The 24,156-nt window shown below is 41.1% G+C and overlaps 1 protein-coding gene across 1 annotated transcript in view; it reads right to left on the bottom strand.

Annotated features, from left to right (window-relative positions):
* Window positions 1-24,156, bottom strand: part of RAD18 (RAD18 E3 ubiquitin protein ligase) — a 58,582-nt gene that overhangs the window by 10,809 nt on the left and 23,617 nt on the right. Inside the window, exons 10-12 of the mRNA XM_062610787.1 lie at window positions 18,548-18,682; window positions 15,179-15,335; window positions 2,750-2,812 (exon numbers count right to left, since the gene is read on the bottom strand). Of these exons, the coding sequence (XP_062466771.1) occupies window positions 2,750-2,812; window positions 15,179-15,335; window positions 18,548-18,682 (355 nt within the window). The remainder of the gene's footprint in view (window positions 1-2,749; window positions 2,813-15,178; window positions 15,336-18,547; window positions 18,683-24,156) is intronic.

Below are 24,156 nucleotides of genomic sequence, written 5' to 3'. Positions count from 1 at the left end.
TTCTATAAAATCTGGGCTGGTGATGAAATATACCATCTGCCTGTTCTTTGGTATGCTGGCCTGTGACTTCCTGCGGTAAGTCTGCCAAAGCAGAGCCCTCATTTGACCTACCGTGCCACTGAGCATCCTGCAGGATACAGTTCTGCACTAAACAGAAAGGATAACTTCAATGAAAGTTGTAGATCTGCTTTACTTAACATTCTTCTGCACTCACCAACTTGGGCAAACTTTATTACCACTCAACTTAAAACCACCACATGACCCATAAGTTTCCTGGGTGAAAGAAATTATCAGAGGAACAAATGATTTTGTTACGGATATATAATCATAACTAACATTAACATCCATTACGGGACAAACACTCCATTAAAGAACTCTAGTACTGTTTTCAGTATTGGCATTCCCATTTCTTCTTCTACTAAGGAACATGTTTTTCCAACTCATGCAACAAGCCACAGACGCCAAACCCGTAAGCCATAGCATATTCTGTACTGCAGAAAACGATTGTGCCAACTGGCACCTCCAGTATGGAGTTCAGGGAGCACAATAAAAAACAGCAGACAATAATTTGATTGTACCACCACCAAAATTAATTGCAAGTCACTATCTGCCTGTGGATAAAGAAACGACAGTCCACCACCTGCAAGCTTGGAGCCAGCAGTTTTCCAAAGATACGGAAAATATGACTGGGAAGGTGAAGACTGTTTGCTGGCTATTTGCTTTTACAAAATTTCTCCAAAATGCTTTTAAACTGGATGTTTTTAACATGTTTGGTAGACTAGTTACTACCTAGAAAATTAACACTAGATCATAGAATCATAGAATAGTTAGGGTTGGAAAGGACCTTAAGATCATCTAGTTCCAACCTCCCTGCCATACATTCCAGGCATTACATGAACAATTAAAAACTCATTAGAAGTATGTTAAATATCCTCCTACAGGAAGCACAGACTCATCAAAACCTAAGATTTCCCTCACTAAAAGAGGCTGCAATGAATCCTTATAGAAAACACTGAGAAAGTACACAGTTCCCTATGGTAATTAATTACAGTTCTCCCATTAAGTGCAGGTTTGTTTTAAAAATATAGACCTTGTTACCGTTCCCTGTGCTAGTGCAGAGCAATTTACTCTGCTGCTGTTACTGCCTGGCCTGCTCCTGAGCCCTCACAAACCAGCAGAGCCCCACAACATCCGCTGGGTGCAGTTTCCAGCCCCACACTCCCCCACCTCACTTGCAAGTCCTCCAGTTCTGGTAGCCACAGTTCCCCCATTCCTGCTTAAGCATAATTCAGAACCACAGATCCTTATGGTTTTTATTCAACTCACTGAGAAATAGCCAGCTAAGATTAATACTTCACAGGTAACGGAATTATGCAATGAGGTGGTTACCAAGGACTTCAGTTGATCCCTCATCTCATGATCCCTGACCCAGTTCATCAGTCATGTATAAATCTTGCAGCAGATGTAAAGATACCTGTGAGAGAGCTGTGGCTGCTTGCTCTTTGATACATGGCAGCAGCAGATCATCACCACCAGAAGAGACTAGCCATATGTACAACCAAGTACTTTTTACTTTGCTTCCCCTCTCAAGGGGTCACTTGCAGGTACTACAAAATAAAAGGCACTTGTGAGTGTTCTTCCAGCAAACACCTTCCCAAAGCAATGCCTCCCTGTACAAGAAAGGCTCTGTGATTACTTTCTCCAGTGAAGCATCTACCTCTGCCACCAATGTAATCAAAGCCTTATTGGTGATACTGTTAAAGCCCCTTTAAAATCCACTAGGTTTTCTAACCACACATTGTAAGAGAATTTCAAATGCTACTCTACCATTAATCAGGAATTTTAGGAGCTGTCACAACATATTGACCACATATGTATGCAATAGATAACAAATTGTGTCATAAATACTCTTTAAAAAGCAGACTACAAGAATTAAACACAATATGGTTCACATCACGCTGCTAAGATCAGCTACCAAAGTGGATGTGATATTCAAAGAGAGATGGCAGATCAAACCAGTGTCAGCTGCAAGGGTAAACTGTACTACTTTTGCAGACTCTACCAGTCTTGTTCCTGTTCCTTTGTATAGCTACACAGCCTTTCAGTTGATATCACACTACAGTATTCCAAATTTCACTATAACTGCACACCTTTAGCACCCACACAGACTGCTGTATTTCCTCTCCATCTTCGTGTATTTCATTTGGTTACTTCAGGAATCCTTGGATGGTTTCTTAGTATTTCTTTGTACAAAACCTTGCACAGCTAGACCCAAAATTTAAATATTAGCACTATATAGTACAAATAAGATGTTAAGATTTTAAAAACAAGAAGATGCTCTTCTCTCTTCAAAAAGTAAATCAAAACAGATGCTGCAATTCCAGCATGTTCAATTTGACAGAGATGTGAGTGACAAGAATGCAACTTTAAATACAGTAAGATCAGATTCTCTTATTTTTCCACAAATATCAGTTCCCTCATTATTATTTTTTAAACAACTATTCATATTCAAATATACTTTAGAACAATGATTTTCAACTGGTAAACTGACCCAGATTTTCAACTTGGAGCACCCAGGTATTCAGGGATCCAAAAGTACTGACTAAACTGTGATGATTCTCTGGAGATTCTCCAAGAACCTGACTCTTCAGAGGCATTTGCTTCCCCTGCAGAAATCTGTAGTATTCCACAGACTGGAAACTACTACCTAAGTCAGTAACTAGGACTTTACCACTCATATTCTGCTTACTCATCAGAGGAAGCTGAACGTGTCTCAAGTTCTTCCAGATCTCTCAAAATGTCTGAACTGGAGCTGAAAGGGAAAATAAAACAGATGTAAATTATTTCAGTCACAGAGACTACTTAAGTCAGGATGTTATCAAATTCAGCTATCACTACTGCGTCAACACTGGAAGAATCTGTGTGTGTAGATACATCAGACATGCACACACACACACGTATTTAACTACAAGTATGAGTTTAGCAACACCAGTCAGACCCCTTCTCAAAGTTTCAAAGAAACCAATTCCACAGATGATTTCAGCCTGCAATTTAAATAAGAATTTTTGTTAAAATTCAATAAAATCTAAATTAAGTGAACATATTTCTTAGGTCAAATGCTGATAAATAACTTTTACTGCGTGTTCAGGTTCCATGACATAAACTATTGCAAAGCTCTTAAGTATATGCCAAATTGCAGGGTTGCAGAAATCAACTGGGAAAACGGCGTTTTCTGGAAGCTATCCTTCAAAAAGATGCCTGTCAGCTCAGTCTGTACCTCATTACAGAAATTACATCACAAAGCATGTTACACAAACAGTTGAGAGAGATTCTACTGTAAACCATGGGACAAGCAGTTAGATACCAGTCCTCTTGGATTGACTTTAAAAGGTTTTACAATCAAATGAATGCTCTGTTTGTTAGAAGACAGCAGACATAAACTGTAAAAATACATTCCCCAAGTCATAACTTTATACACAGATTATATGTTTGTTCTAAACACATATTAAGGAAAACAGCCCAAAAATACTCATTCTCACAGGACAGATTCCAGTGTGGCAAAGTGGAGTCTTCATAATATGGATGATTGCTGAGGTTTATAAATGGCATTTCTGCCAAAAAAAATAAGTTTTAACAAACAACATGTCTCATACTAGAGAGGTTGTCTTTGTGTAGAAGACCCATGCAGTGGTTTAGTGGGCACTTCTCAAAGGTGGAGCCACATTTTCAGTCCCTGGTAGAATGGAAGGTGGAAGCATCTCACTGCCCACTTCAGGCTCAGCAGCCCTCAGAGGGTGAGTGCTATGGTCTGCTGCCCTCTTGTACCATTTCAGTATTGTCTTTGCTTCGCACTGTCCCTGTTGGAGTTACAAATCATAGAATCATAGAACAGTTAGGGTTGGAAAGGACCTTAAGATCATCAAGTTCCAACACGCCTGCCATGGGCAGGGACACCTCACACTAAACTATGTCACCCAAGGCCTCGTTCAACCTGGTCTTGAACACTGCCAGGGATGGAGCATTCACAACCTCCCTGGGCAACCCGTTCCAGTGCCTCACCACCCTAACAGGGAAGAATTTCCTCCTTATATCCAATCTAAACTTCCCCTGTTTCAGTTTTAACCCGTTACCCCTTGTCCCATCACTACAGACCCTAATGAAGAGTCCCTCCCCAGCATCCCTATAGCCCCCCTTCAGATACTGGAAGGCTGCTATGAGGTCTCCACGCAGCCTTCTCTTCTCCAGGCTGAACAGCCCCAACTTTCTCAGCCTATCTTCGTACAGGAGGTGCTCCACTCCCCTGATCATCCTCGGGCCCTTCTCTGGACTTGTTCCAACAGTTCCATGTCCTTTTTATGTTGAGGACACCAGAACTGCACACAATACTCCAGGTGAGGTCTCACAAGAGCAGAGTAAAGGGGCAGGATCTCCTTTGACCTGCTGGTCACACTTCTGTTGATGCAGCCCAGGATACGGTTGGCTTTCTAGGCTGTGAGCGCACACTGAAGCCGGCTCATGTTCATTTTCTCATCAACCAACACCCCCAAGTCCTTCTCCGCAGGGCTGCTCTGAATCTCTTCTCTGCCCAACCTGTAGCTGTGCCTGGGATTGCTCTGACCCAGGTGTAGGACCTTGCACTTGGCATGGTTAAACTTCATGAGGTTGGCATCAGCCCACCTCACAAGTGTGTCAAGGTCCCTCTGGATGGCATTCCTTCCCTCCAGGGTATCAGCCGAACCACACAGCTTGGTGTCATCGGCAAACTTGCTGAGGGTGCACTCAATCCCACTGTCCATGTCAGCGACAAAGATGTTGAACAAGACCGGTCCCAACACTGATCCCTGAGGGACACCACTCGTTACTGGTCTCCAGCCTGACACTGAGCCATTGACCACAACTCTCTGTGTGCGGCCATCCAGCCAGTTCTTTATCCACCGAGTGGTCCATCCATCAAATTGATGTCTCTCCAATTTAGAGACAAGGATGTCGTGTGAGACAGTGTTGAAGGCTTTGCACAAGTCCAGGTAGATGACATCAACTGCTCTACCCCTGTCCATCAGTTCCGTAGCCCCATCCTAGAAGGCCACCAAATTGCTCAGGCAGGATTTCCCCTTAGTGAAGCCATGCTGGCTGTCACCAAGCACCTTGTTGTTTTTCATGTGCCTTAGCATGCCTTCCAGGAGAATCTGCTCCAATCAAAAAGCAAGAACCGTTTTGTACACCACTTCCATTCCCCAGGTGCAGGACAGCAGTCCAACATCGTGGCTCTTTACCTGGTTCACAGATTTTTGAGAAGAGGAGTTCACCAAACACTGAATATTCATAACACACTGCATCATTAGAGAGAAGATAATTCCAATAGGAGAAGGAATTTAAACCCCAGTGATGCTGTCAGGCAGCTGACAATGCTCAGGGTGCATTAAGAATGGTTTGGGTGCACTCTGATCATTCATGAAGAGCCCTCTGGGTATAAGAGCTCTTGCAGGCAGTCAGCTTGGCTGCTCCTGCTCAGCCAGTTTGTCGCTGTCATCCTGGGCTCTCCCAGTCACACAGACACAGTTGGTGGCTTCCAGCTCCCCAGCCTGCTGTCCAGCACATCCTGCACAGCGTGTTCTCCGTGCCCAGGACACTGTCCCCAGTGCCTCTCACCAGCCTGGACCTCTCCCAAAGACACCAGCCAGCATGTCCTCACAGAGCATCACTTCCACCACCTGAAGATGCCCTGTGTTGAGTTAGGCTTCAGCTATAGAGATCTCCACACTCTCAATGTAATGGCATTACAAAACACCAGCTCCTAGGACATACCTGGAGACTGAGAATCACATGCAAACATAGCTGTTTGGTTTTTTTTTTTTAGCAAGCTTTTCTTCAATTAATAAATGGCATGCAACTCTTACAAGGTGGCAGGATTGTCTCATCCATTACCATTTTGTCCCCTCTTGCTGCCTGTCCATCCCTCTGAAGAGGGATTCATCAGATGTGACTGTGGTGATAATCATAGAACCACCAATGGATTACACTTTTCAACACATGCACATTTAGTCATAAAAATAAAAAGGAAAAAGATACCAAAAATGTACATAACGAACTGGTGCCATATGGCAAAAATTATTTTGAACAAAACGGAATTAGAAGTTTCATGTACAATTTTAGAAACTCTGATGATTTCCTGTGAATTTTCATGAACGGCTGCATAAATCTACCAAATTACAAGCATTATCCAACAGAGCACTTTTAATAGGGAAACAAAATCACCTGAAATTAAAAGCAATGCCTGCACTTATAGGAGAAAAATGTTTCATCCTGCACCAATTACCAATACTACTGCTCCCAACAACCAGCAGAGCAACAGGCACTGCCCAGAGCCCAGCCCCACATGAGTGCCTGCACAGAGGTGAAGAAGCCCTGGGATGCAGTCAAGGGGAAGGCAGAGGATCACTGTATCTTCCTTCAGAGCATTGGTTCAGTACAGCTACAACCTGGTAATACAATTGACTGCTAACCTGTTTTTTTCTCTCTAAAGTCCATCAAAACCTCATTTTGGATACACAAACTGGATGCCAAGGAATAAGTTATTATATTTCTGAATCCTATTCCGATGTTCCAGTCACATTTCAAAAAAAAAAGGAGGGGGACAACACAAGGGCCTATGTGCATGCTTTTAGTCCCCTAAAATAGAAAAAGAACAGGTCTGATGCCCGAACATGATGTACTTGCTTGTGTTATTATCATTTATTACCAACTGCGTTTGTCACAAGCAAAACAATAGAAGTGAAAAAATCTGGCTAATGCTCAGAACAGTAATGCAAGTTCATAATTCACAAGCGTAATTCACAGTCTATGCCTACCAACTTATTTTAAAACAGAGCACAAAATGTCCTGGAGTGAGTTACCACCTTGGCCTATTCGTGTAGACGTGAACGGGCTATCGACTCACGAGTGATCAGTCCCCCAGCAAACCAAATTAACTCCTGCGCTGTGACTGCCTTGAGAGATGGAGGATGTATGAACGTCACTGTGCAAAACCAAGCTGCAGGGTTATGAACTTTCCAGCTGTAGCTTGAAAGCCCTTTGGTTTTGGAATTTCTTCAAACAATCCATTGTTTCAAGCCAACCACTCTGTGAAATAGTTTTCTGCATCTAGTCTCTCCAAATCAATTTCTTTTACAAAGACTGAGCAACTGTTTGATTTTGAGTTGAAGTGATTATATACCTTCTTCCACATGCAGTGGAAACAAACTGTTTGCAAATTAAAAACCGATCAACCAACCAAACCTCCTTAAATATGCCAGACAGTTAAACAATCTAAAAAATCATTTTCAACTAAGCAAAAGGAATTTTGACCACCAACTGAATTCATACTTTAAAAGAAAACTCTTAAGCTCTTCTTATCATTGAATGAGTAGCCCTTAAACTGAAGAAAATTAATTAAATAAAGAAGGAGCAGCTACCTCATTACAGATGTTTCTATACATTTTAGCCTCCGGGGACCAAACAGATCACAGAATTTAGAATAGTTTCATTCATTTCTTCAGTATTTTTTGTCCATTCACTATCCCATAGATATCTACCTATACTGAGGCCAGACAAAGCAAAACACATCTTCAGACTTTATTCAGCCTCCAGATCAGAAACAATTTCCCACAAGAGATTTTCTGTTCTTTACTAAAGGTCATTGTTCTATCCTAAGATTTTACTTATCAGTTCCAGATGAGTACATTTTTATAGCAAAACCATTAAAGTTCTGATACTTAACTGCTCAGGATGCAACAGGCTGACAGAGCAGGTGACAGGCTGTGAAGAGATTTCTTTTCCTGGACTTGTTCCTGTCTCCATGTTGAGCAAGTGCAGTAACCTCCAGTGACCTGGGCAACTCCCCAACTCTGCCTCACTTTTCTTCAGAGTTAGTTTCTTCTGAGCACTTATAGGCAACCAAGAGTAAACTATTCCTTTCCTGACCATCATTTGGATTGGACTTCCAATCCCAACCCTTTCTTTTTATTAAGATAAACAGACCACCTTAAAATAGAGAGAAAAAGGCTGACGTAAGTGTGAATAACATGTCTCGTTCTAAAAATGAAAGGAGCAAACGTCTCTTTGTTTATTTTAAAGGCAGATTAAGTTCCTTCTTGGCTTCACGGTGACCAGACAGGGTCCTTTAATCAGCCCATGCTGCTGTGTATTATGTACTGAGCTCTGGCACGTGCATTGTGCATTTTTTTTCCTCAATGCTGACATTAGAAATGAATTACAGCCTGTCTCATTTTATCAATGTCATTTGAAGGTGAATGCCCAGCCACAGGGAGTGAGGGAAAATGGTTTTCTCCACCTTGCAATCCTGCTTCCCCTTTGACTTGCCTGTGATAAACAGTATGAGCTTGGTGCTGGAGTGGCTGTAAGTCCTGTCTAACATCCAAGATTAACTGTTTACTAGAAAGGCTTCCCTGGCTTCCCACTACCTCCTCTTCAAAACATGTGCCCCTGGTACCATTGAACTTCATCCTCCTCTCTTTGGAGGACAGCAGGCTTGCCAGGCTTGGACCTTCTCCACAACTCCCCATGGATGGCTCTCGTCTACACTAAACCTTATGAAAGCTCCACTGTTTTTCTTGACTCTTTCTAGGCTTTCCTGGCTTCCAGTGGCCTCCTCTGCACCTCGAGAGTGTGCCCTTGAGGCTCTGCTTTTAGAAAAGATCTGCTAGATCCATCTTAACTGCTTTCCTCAGCAGTATGGCAAGTGATGTCCAGACCCCATGCCTCTAGACTAAGGACCAATGACTATCTGAGTACATGCCACAATATAATCTTTTCCCCATATACATCTGAGGTCATCAGCTGTTGCTGTTTGAAATGACTTCTCCAGGACACTCTTTACCGTGTCTCACAGTACCTGGCCATTTGCTACAGCTCACATTTTTTGGAAGAAAGGTATGAATCAACAACACAGCAGATAAGTATCATCATCCTTCCAGAATGAACCCATATTTGAGGCCAAAAATCGAAGATAAAACACTCTTATCTAACATCAGAATATACATCATCTCTGAGCCAAAGTAGTTTAAGACCTATTAAGTCAAAAATGCACTGAAAAAGGCAGTTATTCCCCTGATCAACACACTTTCATTTACTTCACTCATTTGACAGTGATGGCCAGCCTAGGGATCAGCACACTTTCTTTAAACTCAGACTGCCAGGGAAGAGCTTGCACAGCTTTCCACCGTTCCGTCCTGTCAATGGACAAACTGATGTCTACCAAGAGGTTTTCAGAGGATTGCTGCTATCTGGTGAACTGTAAACTGAAGCACAGCTTCCTATTTCTACCTCTCCTTCTGCTCATGAGCTAAACCCCAAACTCTGCAAAGCCCATAAATCCAAGAATAAGTGACTAGCTAGATCCAGATCTTAGATCGTGATCAATAGCTCCTAAACTTAATGCCAAGAAGCCTCATTTACTGCAAACGAGGCCCCTTACTCGGGCATCAATCTCACCTGGCAGAAGCTGCAGCCACTCTGTGCATTCCAATGGCAGAAAAATTTATGCAAGCTGTAGATATAGCACTTCTCCACCAGGATTTCAAAATTAAATCACTGTGTTTCAATGTACACCTTAGCATCCCAAACAAGGCCAACAGTATATATTGTCTACTGTTGCAAGTCCTCCACTCTGGTCATCAAGCACAAACATTTTCTTCTAACACTAAGTTTTAAAGAAAAATAATTTGCTTAAATACCTATTATCCCTATTATATAAAATGCTTTTAATAGAATATTTCCTCTACAGAGTTCATTAACCAGCTTATCATTGTCCCTCCTAGCTTCTTTTCTAAGTTTCCTATTGTTTAAGTAGTTGCATAAAATTTGGCTTCAGTCCCAGAAAGTAAAAGGACACAACAGGACTATTTATATGGAGCACTAAAGCTCTGTGAAAGCTTTATGTATGACTTCATAGCTTTGAAAAATTATCCTTTAAAAGTCATGGCTTTGTTTTGGTGTTTATCTGTTGTGCACATTTTGCTCCCTTGGTGGGATCATCAATTTATGAAGAGACCAAACACATTTGGGTCAATACTATACTCTCTGTGGACGGCCCATATCTTTTTGCCAGCAGGTGTAAAACCTTTCACTTTCTCAATTAAAGTATCAACTTTGAATAATATCAGTACAACAGTGATTACTGTGCAATGTATGAATTTAGAACATTGACCAACTGCTCCTTAGAAAATATTGACACAAGACTGACAAAAGACAGAAGGCCCTGAGAAGGAGGAAAGAGTCCCTAATTTACTTGCAGCATCGTTTTACAGAGCAAACATTTCCAGATTTTGTTATATTCTATATACTGCTCAAAATCCTTTTCTTAATCCATCATAGCGTCAGCCCTCCATTTAGAAGTGCTCTCTTCATAAAAACACAGCAGATCTGGACTTCCAAATATATTTCAAGTTTTGACACTTCAATGTGAAAAACCTTTACCCTTGTCAAAGGATATCCTCTTATTATCAGAAATAAAATACAAGCCTCAGAAAATCATTACTTTGTACAATAGCACAATGCTACTTAAACCCTCAAAATCTAGATCATTCTTTTTTGATCTGTGCTGTATTTATTTTACTACAATTAACAAAACATTAGCCCCATGGTAACCACAGAGTGACAAAATACATCTCTTACTTTCATGCAGCTTATATGACTAAACCTACTTTCTCCAATCCCTGCAAATCCTGCCATAATTCAGGTCCATTTTGGCTGCAACAGGAACGTGCAAGCAGCACACTGAGTACAAACCACCATTCACCACCCAGAGGTCCACAGCCCAAAGCTAGTCCACAGACATGGCAGAACTTGACACAAAGGGCCAAGCAAAGAGCTGGGTATTGCCCAGGACATCAGACTTTTGCAGAGCAGCTATCAGGAACAGAAACAGTAAAGATGAAGAGCACATTTAATTCTTTCTCGTATGTGTCCTCCCACATCACCCCTCTCTTTCTGGAGCAGGTGAGATTCCTGTAACCTGTTTCCCAGAAAACACAGGAAAACCTGGGAGTGCTCTTCAGAAAGGTACAGTGTGGAACAAGGAACAGTTGTCAGCCAAGAGGGGCCTCCCATGCATCATCACAAGGCATCATTTGTCACTTTAACTAAGCTTTCACTGTATTATTGCTGGTTTGACCTCTTCTTGAGAAGAGTATAAAACCAGGGAGTTGGATGTAAAAGATGAGAATCTACAGTGTGTACTGCCCCAAGGCACACTCCAGAGCCCAACTGCCACTCAGTTGAGTCTAATGCACAACTGGAAGAGGAGGGGCACATACAACAAAAAACAACCAGCCACACACACCACAAAGCCAAAAAACCCACCACTTCATTTAACTTCTTGGGCAGTGCAGCAGCTCTCTTTTAAGGTTAAGCAAACTGCCTTGTATGTAAAGAAAAATAAACGGAAAGCACACCACCCAAACCAGGGATGTGCATAGAGAAGGAAAGTGAAGATCCCAGAGAGATACTGAAAAAACAATTCTGCGCAAACTCTAGTCATTCTGTTCCTGTTGCACAGGAGCTGAATTTAGGAGAAAACCACAGGGAGCTATTAAGCATGCTTTTATCTTATAGAAGGTCCAAGTATCTGTGATATGTACCCACTGGTCTGTACAACTGGGGGACTCTCTCTTTGATTCAATAAGTTTATGGAAATATTTCATTTGGAGAGAATGAATGCACAAAAAGAAGGAACAAACAACTGCCTTGAGCCAGGCATAGCGTACACAAATGCACACTTCCCAACAAAATCTGTCAACTCGGTTCATGAAAGCACATTCAGATCATTAGTAACTGCCACATGCTAATACCCTCTAGCAAACTTCCTTACAGTCCCTTAGATACACCTTCATCCAGACTTTAGGTTGATATACACTGCTGTCTGCCGAAAAGAAAAGGCAAAGAATAAGAGTTTAATGTCAAAGGCCACTGGAAGAATCATTTATAATGTCATCCACACACCACATTGGCAGTGAAACAGAGATTTAATGATACCATGGATGAATCACAGACTGGTTTGGGTTGGAAGGGACCTTAAAGCTCATCCAGTTCCAACTCCCTGCCACAGGCAGGGACACCTTCCACTAGAGCAGCTTGCTCCAAGTCCCTGTGTCCAACCTGGCCTTGAACACTGCCAGGGATGGGGCACACAGCTTCTCTGGGCACCCTGTGTCAGCACCTCAGCACCCTCACAGGGAAGAACTTTCTTTAATCTAAATCTCCCCTCTTTCAGTTTAAAGCCATTCCCCCTTGTCAAAAGCCCCTTCTCCAGGTTTCTTATCAGCCTGTTTAGCCACTGGAAGCTGCTCTAAAGTCTCCCTGGAGCCTTCCCCAGGCTGAACAAGCCCAGCTCTCTCAGCCTGTCTTCATAGCAGAGATGCTCCAGCCCTCAGCATCTTTGTGGCCTTCTCTGGACTTGCTCCAACAGTTTCACGGCCTTCTTATATTGGGGGATGCAGTACTGCAGATGGAGTCTTACCAGAATGGAGTAGAAGGGGAGAATCATCTCCTTAGACCTGCTGATCATGCTGCTTGTGATGCAGCCCAAAACATGGTTGGTTTCTGGGGTGCAAGCACACACTGCCACATCATGTGGAGCTGCTAATCAACCAACACTCCCAAGTCTTTCTCCTCTGTGCTGCTCTCAATGAGCTAATACAACAATGAGCTAACACAAGCCCTCTCTACCACCCAGGAACTCACGCTTTAAGATTAAAACTCCAAATTTTCCAAGGTCCTTAGCACCAAAAGGTTAATTTGCAATTAAGAAAGAAAATAAAAATTCAGTAAAATAATGGAAGAACAGGAATACTTGCTTAAATTCAGGATGAAGAGCCAAGCTGAAGGTGTTTATTTTGTACAACTAAAATAATCTGAGCTCTAGGGCAACTGCAACAGCAGGCACAGGAGGATAAAGCAGCCCCATCTATCATCCCTGCGCGTGTCAAACATGACATCTTGCACAGATCTGCATGAGCTGGGCCTGTATTAGCCCCAGGGAAGAGCTTCTGCCTGGGCTCCTGCCCACAACCACTACACAAACCAAATGTCAAGATTCCTCAGAACTGCCTGTCAGCACCAGACAGGCCATGGCCCAAGCTGCAAACCGAAAAACTAAGGCTTCAGGCATATAAAACAAAGTCACAGGGACAGCTTCTTCCTTCTAAGTGAGCACTGAAGAGTTGTTTTCCGTGGCCCATTTCATTCTTCAACTGAGATCCTGAGTGGAGCAGCTTCAAGTCACAACCCAGAACAGTGCAAGCCTGCAAGCACCTTTTAAGGGGTGCATCTACCTCCCCCTTCAGTTTAAGGCTTAGTTCTTGGTCCACTTTTAAAAGGGCTTCAGTGTTTAAAATCAGGAAGCAAGTCTCTTCAAGAGTCCAGAGCACTGGACCCTATTTTAAAAGTAAAGAAATTACTGAGATAACAGTTACCTGCATCAAAGGGAAGCAAAAACTATCATCATTTACATGACATCCTGAGAAACCTAGATAAAACCAGTGCATCAGTAATCTTAATAGGTTTGTTACGTATTAGATAGCAAATACAATGATATGGTACGTTTCTCAATTTTACAGTAGCAATTCAGGCAGAAAGACACACACAGGAAAGAGGGGAAAGGCCATCAGGAGGGGAATGACTTTATTGGTATAATGCAAGTGTGAAGCTAAACAAAAATGGAATGATCCTTTGAATCTGCCACAGAGACCCTTTCTGTCTCCACATTAAGTGATCTGCCCAGCCACCATATTGCTGTTTACAGACAGATGTTTAATATATGCTCTCATTTAGTTCAAGTAACTGGAAACAGGCAGCAAAACCTCATCATGTAAAGCAAAGACATTTAACATTTAGTGCTCTACAATCCCTCTGAGCTGATCTCCTCTTCCCTGTGTCTTCCTAGGCTTTCATTCACTGCTTAATATCTGCCTCTGTGAAACACAGTATCTTTAATCCCCACGCTGACTGTGAGCCAAAATGAATTGAAGAAAATCTGTTTCTGTTAAACTTTGACAACTAAATTGTTCTTTTAATAAACAATGATGAAGCCAAGCGCTATATTATTCTTAATATTTCCAGAAAAGGGAAGAAGCACATACTATTGGTGTAATGGATGGGAAATGAAGAAATGTTACTACTAGCCCAGCAGTTGTCCTTCAGTTACTTCCTCTGATTATCTCCCACTTCTAAACGCAGGAAACCTTTTTCCTCCTAGTACTGAAGGCCTGCAAAGGGTGCCTTCTCCACTCATTGCTGTTATCAACAAGATAGCAAGATTATTTTCAAGATCAGCTTTTTTGCTCTTAGACAAGCATCAAAAGTCAGTTATTCTGTATTTGTTTTCAATTGCTTTTCACTTTTCCTCCAGCAGCTGGGGCCGCAGCAGCCAGTACTGCAATAGGATGTTTATCTCGCTCATCATTGCCATCTTTGACAATTGAGTAGATAGCAAATTATGATCCATGAAGTAAATATCTTAAACAGATACAAATGCTACCTTCAAAAACCAGATAGACCTTATCAGCAGTAACAGCTGAGTCTCCTTCCAAGAAAATTCACTGCACTATCAAAAGGATACATTACTTATAAAGCCTTCCTTGATCCTTCATTCTCTGAAACCAAGTAAGGCAATTTCAGGAGGCAAATCTAAATGCATGAAGGAAGAGAAGTGAATGGCTGTCAGGACTTCAAGTTTCAGTGGCATTCTACCACTGACTGCAAACAATGGGGCATTTAAACTCCGTTTCTTACAGCAATACTCCACTTAAAAAGCTATTAAAATACTTTAGGCTAGATCGATTTTTGGACCTCTCTAAATAAAACTTAAACAGAAGGGAAGATGATGCAGTGGAAGAAAAACACCAAATGGTCTTCTCATTCCCTAGACATTCCACTCAGTGTTACACTATCACTCCTCTATCAAGACATGACAAAACTATTAAGTGAACTCTGAATGTATTTCAGCTCCATCCCTCAAGCAACTAAACAGCCAGAAACATAGAGGAGAATGAATCAGCAACCACAGCTTAGAAACCCATCCTATGAAGCAGGATACATCTATTGCTTGAGCTTACTGGCAAAGCTTTTCCATGTTTGGTCAAATCTGGTATGAACCAGGGAGAAGAGACTCTTCTTCACTAACCTGCTTGTTGATTCAGGTAACAGCGAGGACGTAGGAGATTCTGATCTCCGGTCTTCCTCCAAGGAAGGTAATTCACTTCTTTTGTCATCAGGAGTATCAGGTTTGAGTACCTGGTCTTTTGCAAGGGCAAAACCTGTGTGATGCTCTTCCCTGTGTTCTAGCAAGAAAAAAGGCAGAGATTAGCAGGAATGACAAAGCAAAATGCTGTCATTTAAATTTCTGCAGTGTTGAGATAGATGTTAATAAAAACCCCGAAGTTTTATTACTTATTTAAATACCAATGTTCCATTCCCACCTACTTGCTTCCCAAAGCTCTCAGTTTCAAAGGTTTAATTTCTTCTCTTGCACAGTAAAAAAAACTCCAAATCAAAATGAAACCCTACCCTCTAAGAATCAGAGACTGAACCAGAAACGTTTCATTGTTATGAGCTTCAAACACAAACAAGGAGAGAAATGAAGGGTAAGGATATTTGTCTCATTTCCTAAGATCAAACTGCATTTCGGAAATTAGCAAACACTTAACAAGACAGCGCTGTTCACCGCTTCTGGCTACCAGTTCACTTCATCCACTGCATGAGGGAGCTTGTTCACTTTAAAGTTTTACATGTCAAGTCCATAGGCTTGTTTTAATACGACAAACATTATGACTTATTTCCTTATGCACCTAAGACAGTGTCAATCTAGATTAATTGATGTTTCCACTTTTTAATAAGAACAGTAATTTCTAAACAAAGCATCAAGCAAATCATAACACCATTCCACTGTGCCAAGTGTTTTTACTTATAAAAAGACGGACAGTTCTTTCAAGTACCTTCTACCTCTCCAAGGTGAAAACAAACATAGACTTATAGGATGTGAAGGTAAATTGTCCTTACACCACATACACAAGTGTTTTCAAACGAGTTATTTAACTAGAAAGTTGCACAGGCCATTAAAACTATACTGATACTCATCTCATTAATAATCTTTATTATAGCCACCCACAGAAGTGTTCTGTGCACCCTCATGAACCAAGCTATAGTCCTGCTCAAGTCACTTTGACTTTTCTGCCCCTCCAGAAATTACTTTGACAGAAATGGCCAAACAGAACTGCAATTAGAGTGCAGAGGAGCTATACAATCTTTGAATCCAGCCACAGCTTGCCCTTTCCCTTCCGCTGAAATGCATAATTAAATATCAGGAGCATATTTTCGTCTGTTGAAAACAACTGGCAGATTACAGCAAGTCAGTTGCCCACCTAATGAAACATCTCTGAAATTAACAGGTTAAAAATAGCACAGGCCCTGTGCAATAATGCAACCCAGAAGAGCATCATTTTGTATCACAAATATTTATCAAATCCTGATGGTGCTTCCCCTTAGGCAAAGCAAAGCCCTATGTTAAAAGTTATAAACACTGGAAATGAAACACTTTAAGATGATGTAAATCAGGAACCGATGCTTAAAACATCACCAAAACCAGAGCAAGATTTACAGAGAAGCTTAAAGTTACATCAGCCAATACTACAGTAGAGGGTGATGGAAGATACGCAGGTGTTAAAAGGAAGCACAAAGCAAAACAAGTATGATTTAATTCTGTATAATTCCACTGCTTCCATGAGAACCCAAATCAAGTGGGGAAGGAATGCATACAAAGCCTTTGGTCTTCTCAGCAGTTATGTTTCAAATGGCAAGTCATCACACCACTGCTGGCTTTCTTCCTTTCATGTATTTTTAATTTTCCGTTTGATAAAAAGGCAATTGCTGTTAATAAGAAATACAGGGGGAACAGGCTTTAGGCAGCTGGTCCTCTACCCATAAGCCTTCTTTTATTTTGTTTTGTTTTGTTTAAATGGTTTACAAACAGTCAAACAGATGCAGATATTTGGGATAAAACTAAAAACTGAAACTGAAAAGACTACTGAAAGCTCAGTGCATAAAAAACAATGAAAGTTTTGCAGGTTTGTCAGAACCAGAAGAGGTGGGATCACATACGTAAGTCAACATGGTACAGGATGATACATCTGATAAAAAGGTTTTTTCTACCTGAGCACTCTTTTGGAAAAAATATATGGCTTTAATTCAGCTTCTCAAAGTCTGTGGTTCAGCACACGAAGAAAAAGCTTACACAGAAGACACAAACCTAGTAACTCTTAGCAGCCAATCACTCAACAGAGCATAGCTAGAAATCATTATCTAATAATATATTGCTTCTGTCTTTACTATAGAAGAGGAAGGTCATTGTAAATTATGTTAAATGACATAAACCTTATCCTTGAGATTCTTTATTCTACCCTTCACATGGAAAGGATTATGCGTCACATCAAGGTCTGCATGAAAGGATAAAATTCATACTACCACATTGGTATTTTCACCTCTTTTTATTCCTGAGGGCTTTGTTAGAGGAGACAGCGAAGGGACAGCCAAAGATTAGTTCAGCTCAACTCAGGAGAGCAGGGATTTGTGAGAGCTGATGCAAACTAAATACCAGATTTTCCCAAGGATACAGACAACAGCGCATCCAATTCTAGTCAACGGAATTCTCGCCAAAATCCAGTATCTTGAATAGATTAAAATTTACATGTTAGGCTGAGAAATGCTCTTCTAAATCACAAAGATATACGTACACTGCCAAAGCAACCAGCACCATAAAACAAACAAGACTGAAGATACCTATAGGGAACAAGTTAATAGCACAAGTGAATATTTCTTTGATGCTGTGGGTAACGAGTATGACAAACACACACTGGATGTTGTGCCTGACTCATAAAGAACTGAGTAACTGCAGTTGTGCATTCCCACTTTTCACTATGTTGAAGTATATAAACAAAAAATGAAGTGAGTTAAAGAGAGACAACATACTGTATGAACAGTCTCAAAGAAGCCAAAGTATTTTTTTTCTTGGACCTCAGCACAAATGAATACTTGTTCCAATCCACACAAACATCTCTGCAGCTCCCAATTACCAACTCGCCATTGTATTAGTGAAACAGAAAAGCTGAAACCCAGCAAGTAAGCCCTATGATCACCATGATCACCTTCATTTCAAAGATGCAGATAGCCACCTGCGCATTCTCAGCAGCTTCAGCAGATTTGGACTGGAACCTAAGGTCCCATTTCAACCAGGTAATTAAAATAAGCACCTAAATAAAGGCCATCTATACAGATCCTACTAAAATCAAACAAATTATATATTTATTATGGGTTGTGTTTATGTATCACATTAAAATCAATAGCAGTCAATTTTTTATGCCTATGATTTTTATGCCTTTTTTTTCCCCTTAAGGACTATAGCAGAAGAACAATGGGAGGAATGAACATTTCTCTTTGGGAAAGCCCCACTCCTTAGTGTGGAACGAAGAGGTGGACTATATTAAACAACATTACTAACCTGTGGCTGCTGGCAAGTCTTTGGCAGTAGTGACTTCTTTGGTTTTAGCACCTTCTGTTTTTCTTTTACCACTTTGCTTCCACCGATTATCTACTTGATCCACCAAAAACTGAAACTGACTTCTGTGTTTCTTTCCTGTAAATGGACGAGTGAATTACTAATCATTGCCACAGCACTCTTAAGGTACGCCATAAAAAATGAAAAGGATGTGAACAGAAATAAACGCAAAACACCGAATTAAAAATGTTTTTGTTACAGCAAAGGAAAGCCAACTCATCACTGCAATATGTTCCATAGCCTGTTAATGATCAGAATCTGTGTCTGTGCTTTTACAAAGTTACCCAGTAGTCAAGAACACTTACACAGATGAAAGCTGAATTTTTGCTCAGAAGAACTCTGTTTGCTTGGTAGTCCTGTGAGGAGCCCTCTGCTAGAGAGAAAGATCAAAATCTAACTCACAACTGCTCTGCAAATGGCTTTAAAGTTGCTCTGGGTTTTTTCCCCCATCTCTGCAGTAAAACAATATCAAAAGCTTTTGTGTCATGCTTATTACACTGCTTTGATTCAGGTCCTCTAAATCACAGTTAACACTGCAAATACCCTGCACTTTTCAACCACTTCGTATGTTTTAAGCAATTCTCTGGTATTCAGCCAAAGCAATGTTGTTTTTTAATCTAGATACTTCAAATTCTTTACTCAGGCTGGGAAAACACCCGGTCTCCTTAGTCAGACAATGTGGATTACCTAACCCTGGGCACCAAGGGAACATGCTGTTTTCTCTACAGAATGCCGCAACTTCTATGGAAGAAGCGTATTAGACTGTTGCTACCCACTGCTAGTACAGCAGGGAAGCCCACCAGTCCATATACATGGCTTTATACTGATACGTTATGGTGAAGGCAGCAAACGTGAATTTCTTTTCTTTGGAAGGACTTTCAACAAAAGCCACTCTGACAGATTTGCCCTTTTGAGACAAATAAAGTATTTCAGATAAAACCTTTAGCTCAATTTTTTGCCTACCAAAAAAGTGTTCATAATGTTTTCCATGCCAGAGGCAGGAAGGCCCAGTGGACATCCAAAATGTCCCTGGGGCAAAGCAACTGTAACAGCATGAGAAGTAAAGCACCATGGCCCTTGTGGGCTCCACACTGCCTCTCACAACAGACCCAGTAAACTAGCTCACAGAGACATGAGAGCTCCCAGTCAGAGCATTTTCCAATCCATCCTTGCAGGAAGCAGGACTCAACGCAGTGGCCATGGCCAACATGCCTCCCTCCTCTGCCACGGGCAAGGAAATCTTCCTGGCAATTGCAACACAGTGATGGACTAAACAAACAGCTCCCGAGACGAGTACACCGCATAGTGTAGAACCCACTGCACACACACAGCCCGTTTTCTTTCTTTCCATACACATAACTGAAAGTCTCTGCTCTGTAGAAGCCACATGCATGCTGCTCAAGTTATACTTGCAGGAAAGATTAAGGTAAACCACAGCAGAGAGGATGGGCAGAAAAGTGAATGGGAATGCTCAGGACAAATGAGAGCCAAGGGCTAGCGATGGGCAAACTGGGCCACTCTGCCCCTGACTGCGACACTGCAGCCCATTGTACTGAGGGTGCACACACCAGCTTCCTCCCCATCCCACAGGTGCCAAGAGCAAAAATCAGCAAAGCAAATCAGCATCCCACTCGGCACGGCCAACATTAGGATTGGACACCTCTCACAGAGCACTGCATGGAGTATGGCACATCTAACCCTGATCTGTGTCCTGCTGCACTGATGGGAGCAGAGGAAAGCAAAGACAAAAATCATATCAAGTTCTGCCCCACAGAAGGAAACAGATCTAAAACTGACTCCCTTGCGCTGAGTAGCTGAAAATGCCACATAAGGTCAACAAGTTCTTTAATAAAAGTACATTTCTTGTCCCAGATGCTCATGTCTGAACTGCTGCACATTCATTACCGAATTCCTTTGGCACTTCAGTTTTTCCAGTATCACTTTTTGTTGTTGTTTTGTGTTCTGGTGTAAGTACAAAGCTTTTCAAGTAAAAATGAAATGTCCTGGCAAAACAAGGCACTATTCAGATGCACTGTGAATCACTGCTGTGCTGACATGACATACCATACACATTTCATAAAATTACAGGCATTTCAATAATAAAACAACCACAGATATAATTACAAATATTTAAAATGCAACATATAAGTCAATAAGCCTCTGAATCGCATGGAAAAATGAAAGATTTATAAGCAGAAAAAGCAACTTTTTTATCAAATGTACTTCTTTTCCTGTGGATTTTTTTAACTCTTTAGACAGAGGTCTGACCATGAAAAAAGCAGAAGGAGGCTGACACCAAACAGGGCGGCACTGAGTTCCCATGGAGCAGAAGAAAGCCATTGCAGGGGCCAGCGAACTTAATTGTACCTTCCAGGCACAGACTCTGGCGATTGTTCCAGCAGAGCTTCCCGTGAGCATGTAAACCAGCCCCAGGTTCATCAAGCCAAAATATTAATGGGTATTTCAGGAACACCTCACATACCAAAATGGAAAATAAAACCCCCAAAATCAAACAAACAACAAAACCCACCTCAACAGTGTAATCTGCAATTTTCCAAGAGCCTTGAAAACTGTAAAGATTTGGAAAAGTGTAAAGAAAGGAAAAATAAATAAGTTTTCCCATCACAGCTTCTGTTATCTCGAATTTCAACAAGGCTGTTACATACCTTCCAGTGTGTGGTGTGTTTCAGATGGAAATAGAGAACAAAACGTATATGGTTGGGTTTATATTTTTAATTCAGAATTTATGCTAGTGTTAACTCATTCATGAATTCAGCCGTGAACTGGGGACCTAGGGTGCAACTGTAGTAAATTAAAAGGAAAAAACCCTACATTGTTTAATAAAGCTTTTTAAAGTCCATCTGTGCTACACTGAAAAAAATGGCATTTGATAAGAGTTCTTTTAATTTCTTCCTGTCCTCTAATTTCAATACCCAGTTCTTTCTTCATGCTTACGATTTCTTCCCTATTGCTTTTATTAGAAATAATTTGCTGACAGTAGTTAACACTGACTTCTTTGGTCATCACTTTTTATTAATTTTAAAACCATATGTTCCAACTAAAACATGTTTCTATCTTCTCTTTTTCCTCTTTTACTTTAAAGTGCTCGATTAAGCTGCCTGAGGCTAATTTAGTCACATCAAGATCCTGCTGCTTTTGAAGCCATATCCTTTTAATAATATAAACTGAATAAAATACTGGTTTTGAAAAATTAAGATGGCATTTAATACCTTCTTGTTTCCAAATGTGTATAATAGGTCAAGAAAACAAAAGCAGCATCCTGACTGATGGGCTCCTGTTTCCACACCCCACCCCAGGCGTATAATGCGATTGTTTGCAAGGCTCCAACAAGAATGCAACCAGGGATCCAGCCTTAGGAGGAATTTGTGCACATCCAATATGTGAAAACAATGGAGTTAAGAGGGTCTCTTGTGTAGGATGTCTGGTGACAGTGCTGCCCTATAAAAAGCTGTGCAGGCACTGTACCAAGCAGCACATCCCCATGGCCGCTCCTTCACCCTCCTGCTCCCAAACATTCATCAGTGGGAAGAAGGATGAGAAGCCTGCTCACAGCTGACTGTGATTTCAGGTACCTTCCTCCAACAGCTTTTGTTCAGACTCACCTTCCACATTTACAGTACGCTAAGAAGCAGAGCAGTAACAGATAGGAATGCGCTCAGATGCAGAGCATCCTGCAGGCATCGAGCTTCAGATTTGTGCTTTACAGAACTATGAAAGCCTTGCATGGAAAAATAACCAACCTGGGATTAACACTTTTAAAATTATTTTACTTTTTGAGTTATTTAATTTTACTGCTAGAAATTTCTGCATGGCAAGAGAATAATTACTAACCAGTTACTTGGAATTAGAGGTGAATGCTTAAGATTAAAAACAACAAACAGCACATGTACACTTAAAAAATATATATATTCTCAGCAACAGCAAGAAAAAGGAAGGGAAAAAATTTTCTAAAGATTTAGGCCCTTATTTAGCCCTCACAGAAACACAAATAAAATCAACAAGGCTAAATCTAGCTGCATTATGGAATAATTTATATGCCTGAAGCAACACAAGGAAACACAGGAAATATGAGAGTATTGCAGATTTAAATACCCTTAAGTATAATCAGAACAAGTTGTCCCTTCATTGCTTTGCTCCTCTGTGGCTGAAAGCAGATAAGTTTAAAACCTACTGAATACTGGTTTAACATTACATGGCAAACTACCATGTCTGAGGGTGCAAGCAGAGCACAGGTGAAGCGAAATGAGTGGGAAACAACAGGAAAGAAATTGTGACTAATAAAACACCACTAGAGAGCTAAGTACAAAGTAATTCTATTTAAACCCCGATGTACAAACACACAAAGAAAGGTCGGGAAATCATCTGTAAAAATCGGTTTCCATTAGCCATTTCTGTACTAAATTACTACAACAGGATACAAGTCCTGCAATCTTTAACTCTCACAAGGATGTTTGCTTCTAAACTGACCATAAAGATGGTTAGATGGCTCCATGGAGAGAGAAAACACAATTCTCAAGTTTAAGCACATAGTAAGGAGAAAGTTTAAAATACTGCACTTTCCCTCGGTCAAGTTAAACTGGAATCAGTTCTCTGCTGGAAACTAAAAAGGAAAAACAGCAGTAACAAAAACCCACACCACAAATCACAACACACACGCCCAAAACCCACCAAAAAAAAAAAAAACAAGCAAAATTGTATCACTGAACTACAGCTCTCCCTGTGATATTTTTCTTATTTTTAATTCTCTTTTCTCCTTTAAATATTCTCTTCTTTCCTTTACATATTTATTCCAGTTATACTTCCCAGAACAAATCTGTTACTCTGTCAGGGGAGAAGCAATTTTAATAGCCAACACAGGCCCTGATCTCTTGCACAAACATAGAGGACTCAGTGTGAAAAATGAAACAAACAGCAATAAAAAAACAAACAAGCAAACAAACAAAATCACCCAGTTTACACTGAATCCCAGTCACTGGCACAGAATGGAGGGGAAGAGGTCAACCAAATGAGCAGAGTGTTCTTCCTGAGAGATCGCTTCAAAATCACAGGGACGGATGGGAGGGGAAAGTAGAAAAGCAGACAGGGAGGAGGCAGAAACATTTGAGTGCTTGTGGAGAGGGGTATGAAGGAAGGGAGAGAATGTGAGGAGCACTGTGAAACCCTGTATGATTTGTGAATCACAATACACAAATACAGTATGGAAAAAACATTTTTGCTCAGTTAAAACACACTTTTTAGCAGTATGGATGAGTTGAGAACTTGGGATGACCAACAACCACCCAGAATACAGGTGCATCTTAAATAAAACCAGTGTCCTATCATTAAGAGTGTAGGGGAAGAGGGAATATCCCACGTAATGGGAAAACCCACTATCTGTATTACTGTGGTGAGTGCAGAGGCAAGACAATGAGCCAATGCCCCATCTTGCCAGCTCAGCACACTTCATGTCAGCAGAGACACCTCTCTCTGCAGTCGTCCAGCTACACCTGAGCCAGGCTGGTACTCCTGGAGGGCTCACAGCCTGCAGAGCA

The sequence above is a fragment of the Pezoporus occidentalis genome, unplaced genomic scaffold (genome assembly GCF_034315485.1).
Source record: "Pezoporus occidentalis ecotype Australia unplaced genomic scaffold, CSIRO_AGI_Poc_V1 ctg149, whole genome shotgun sequence".
NCBI lineage: Eukaryota > Metazoa > Chordata > Aves > Psittaciformes > Psittacidae > Pezoporus > Pezoporus occidentalis.
Note: the sequence above shows the minus strand (reverse complement) of the source record. Positions and strands in the feature narration are given on the sequence as shown.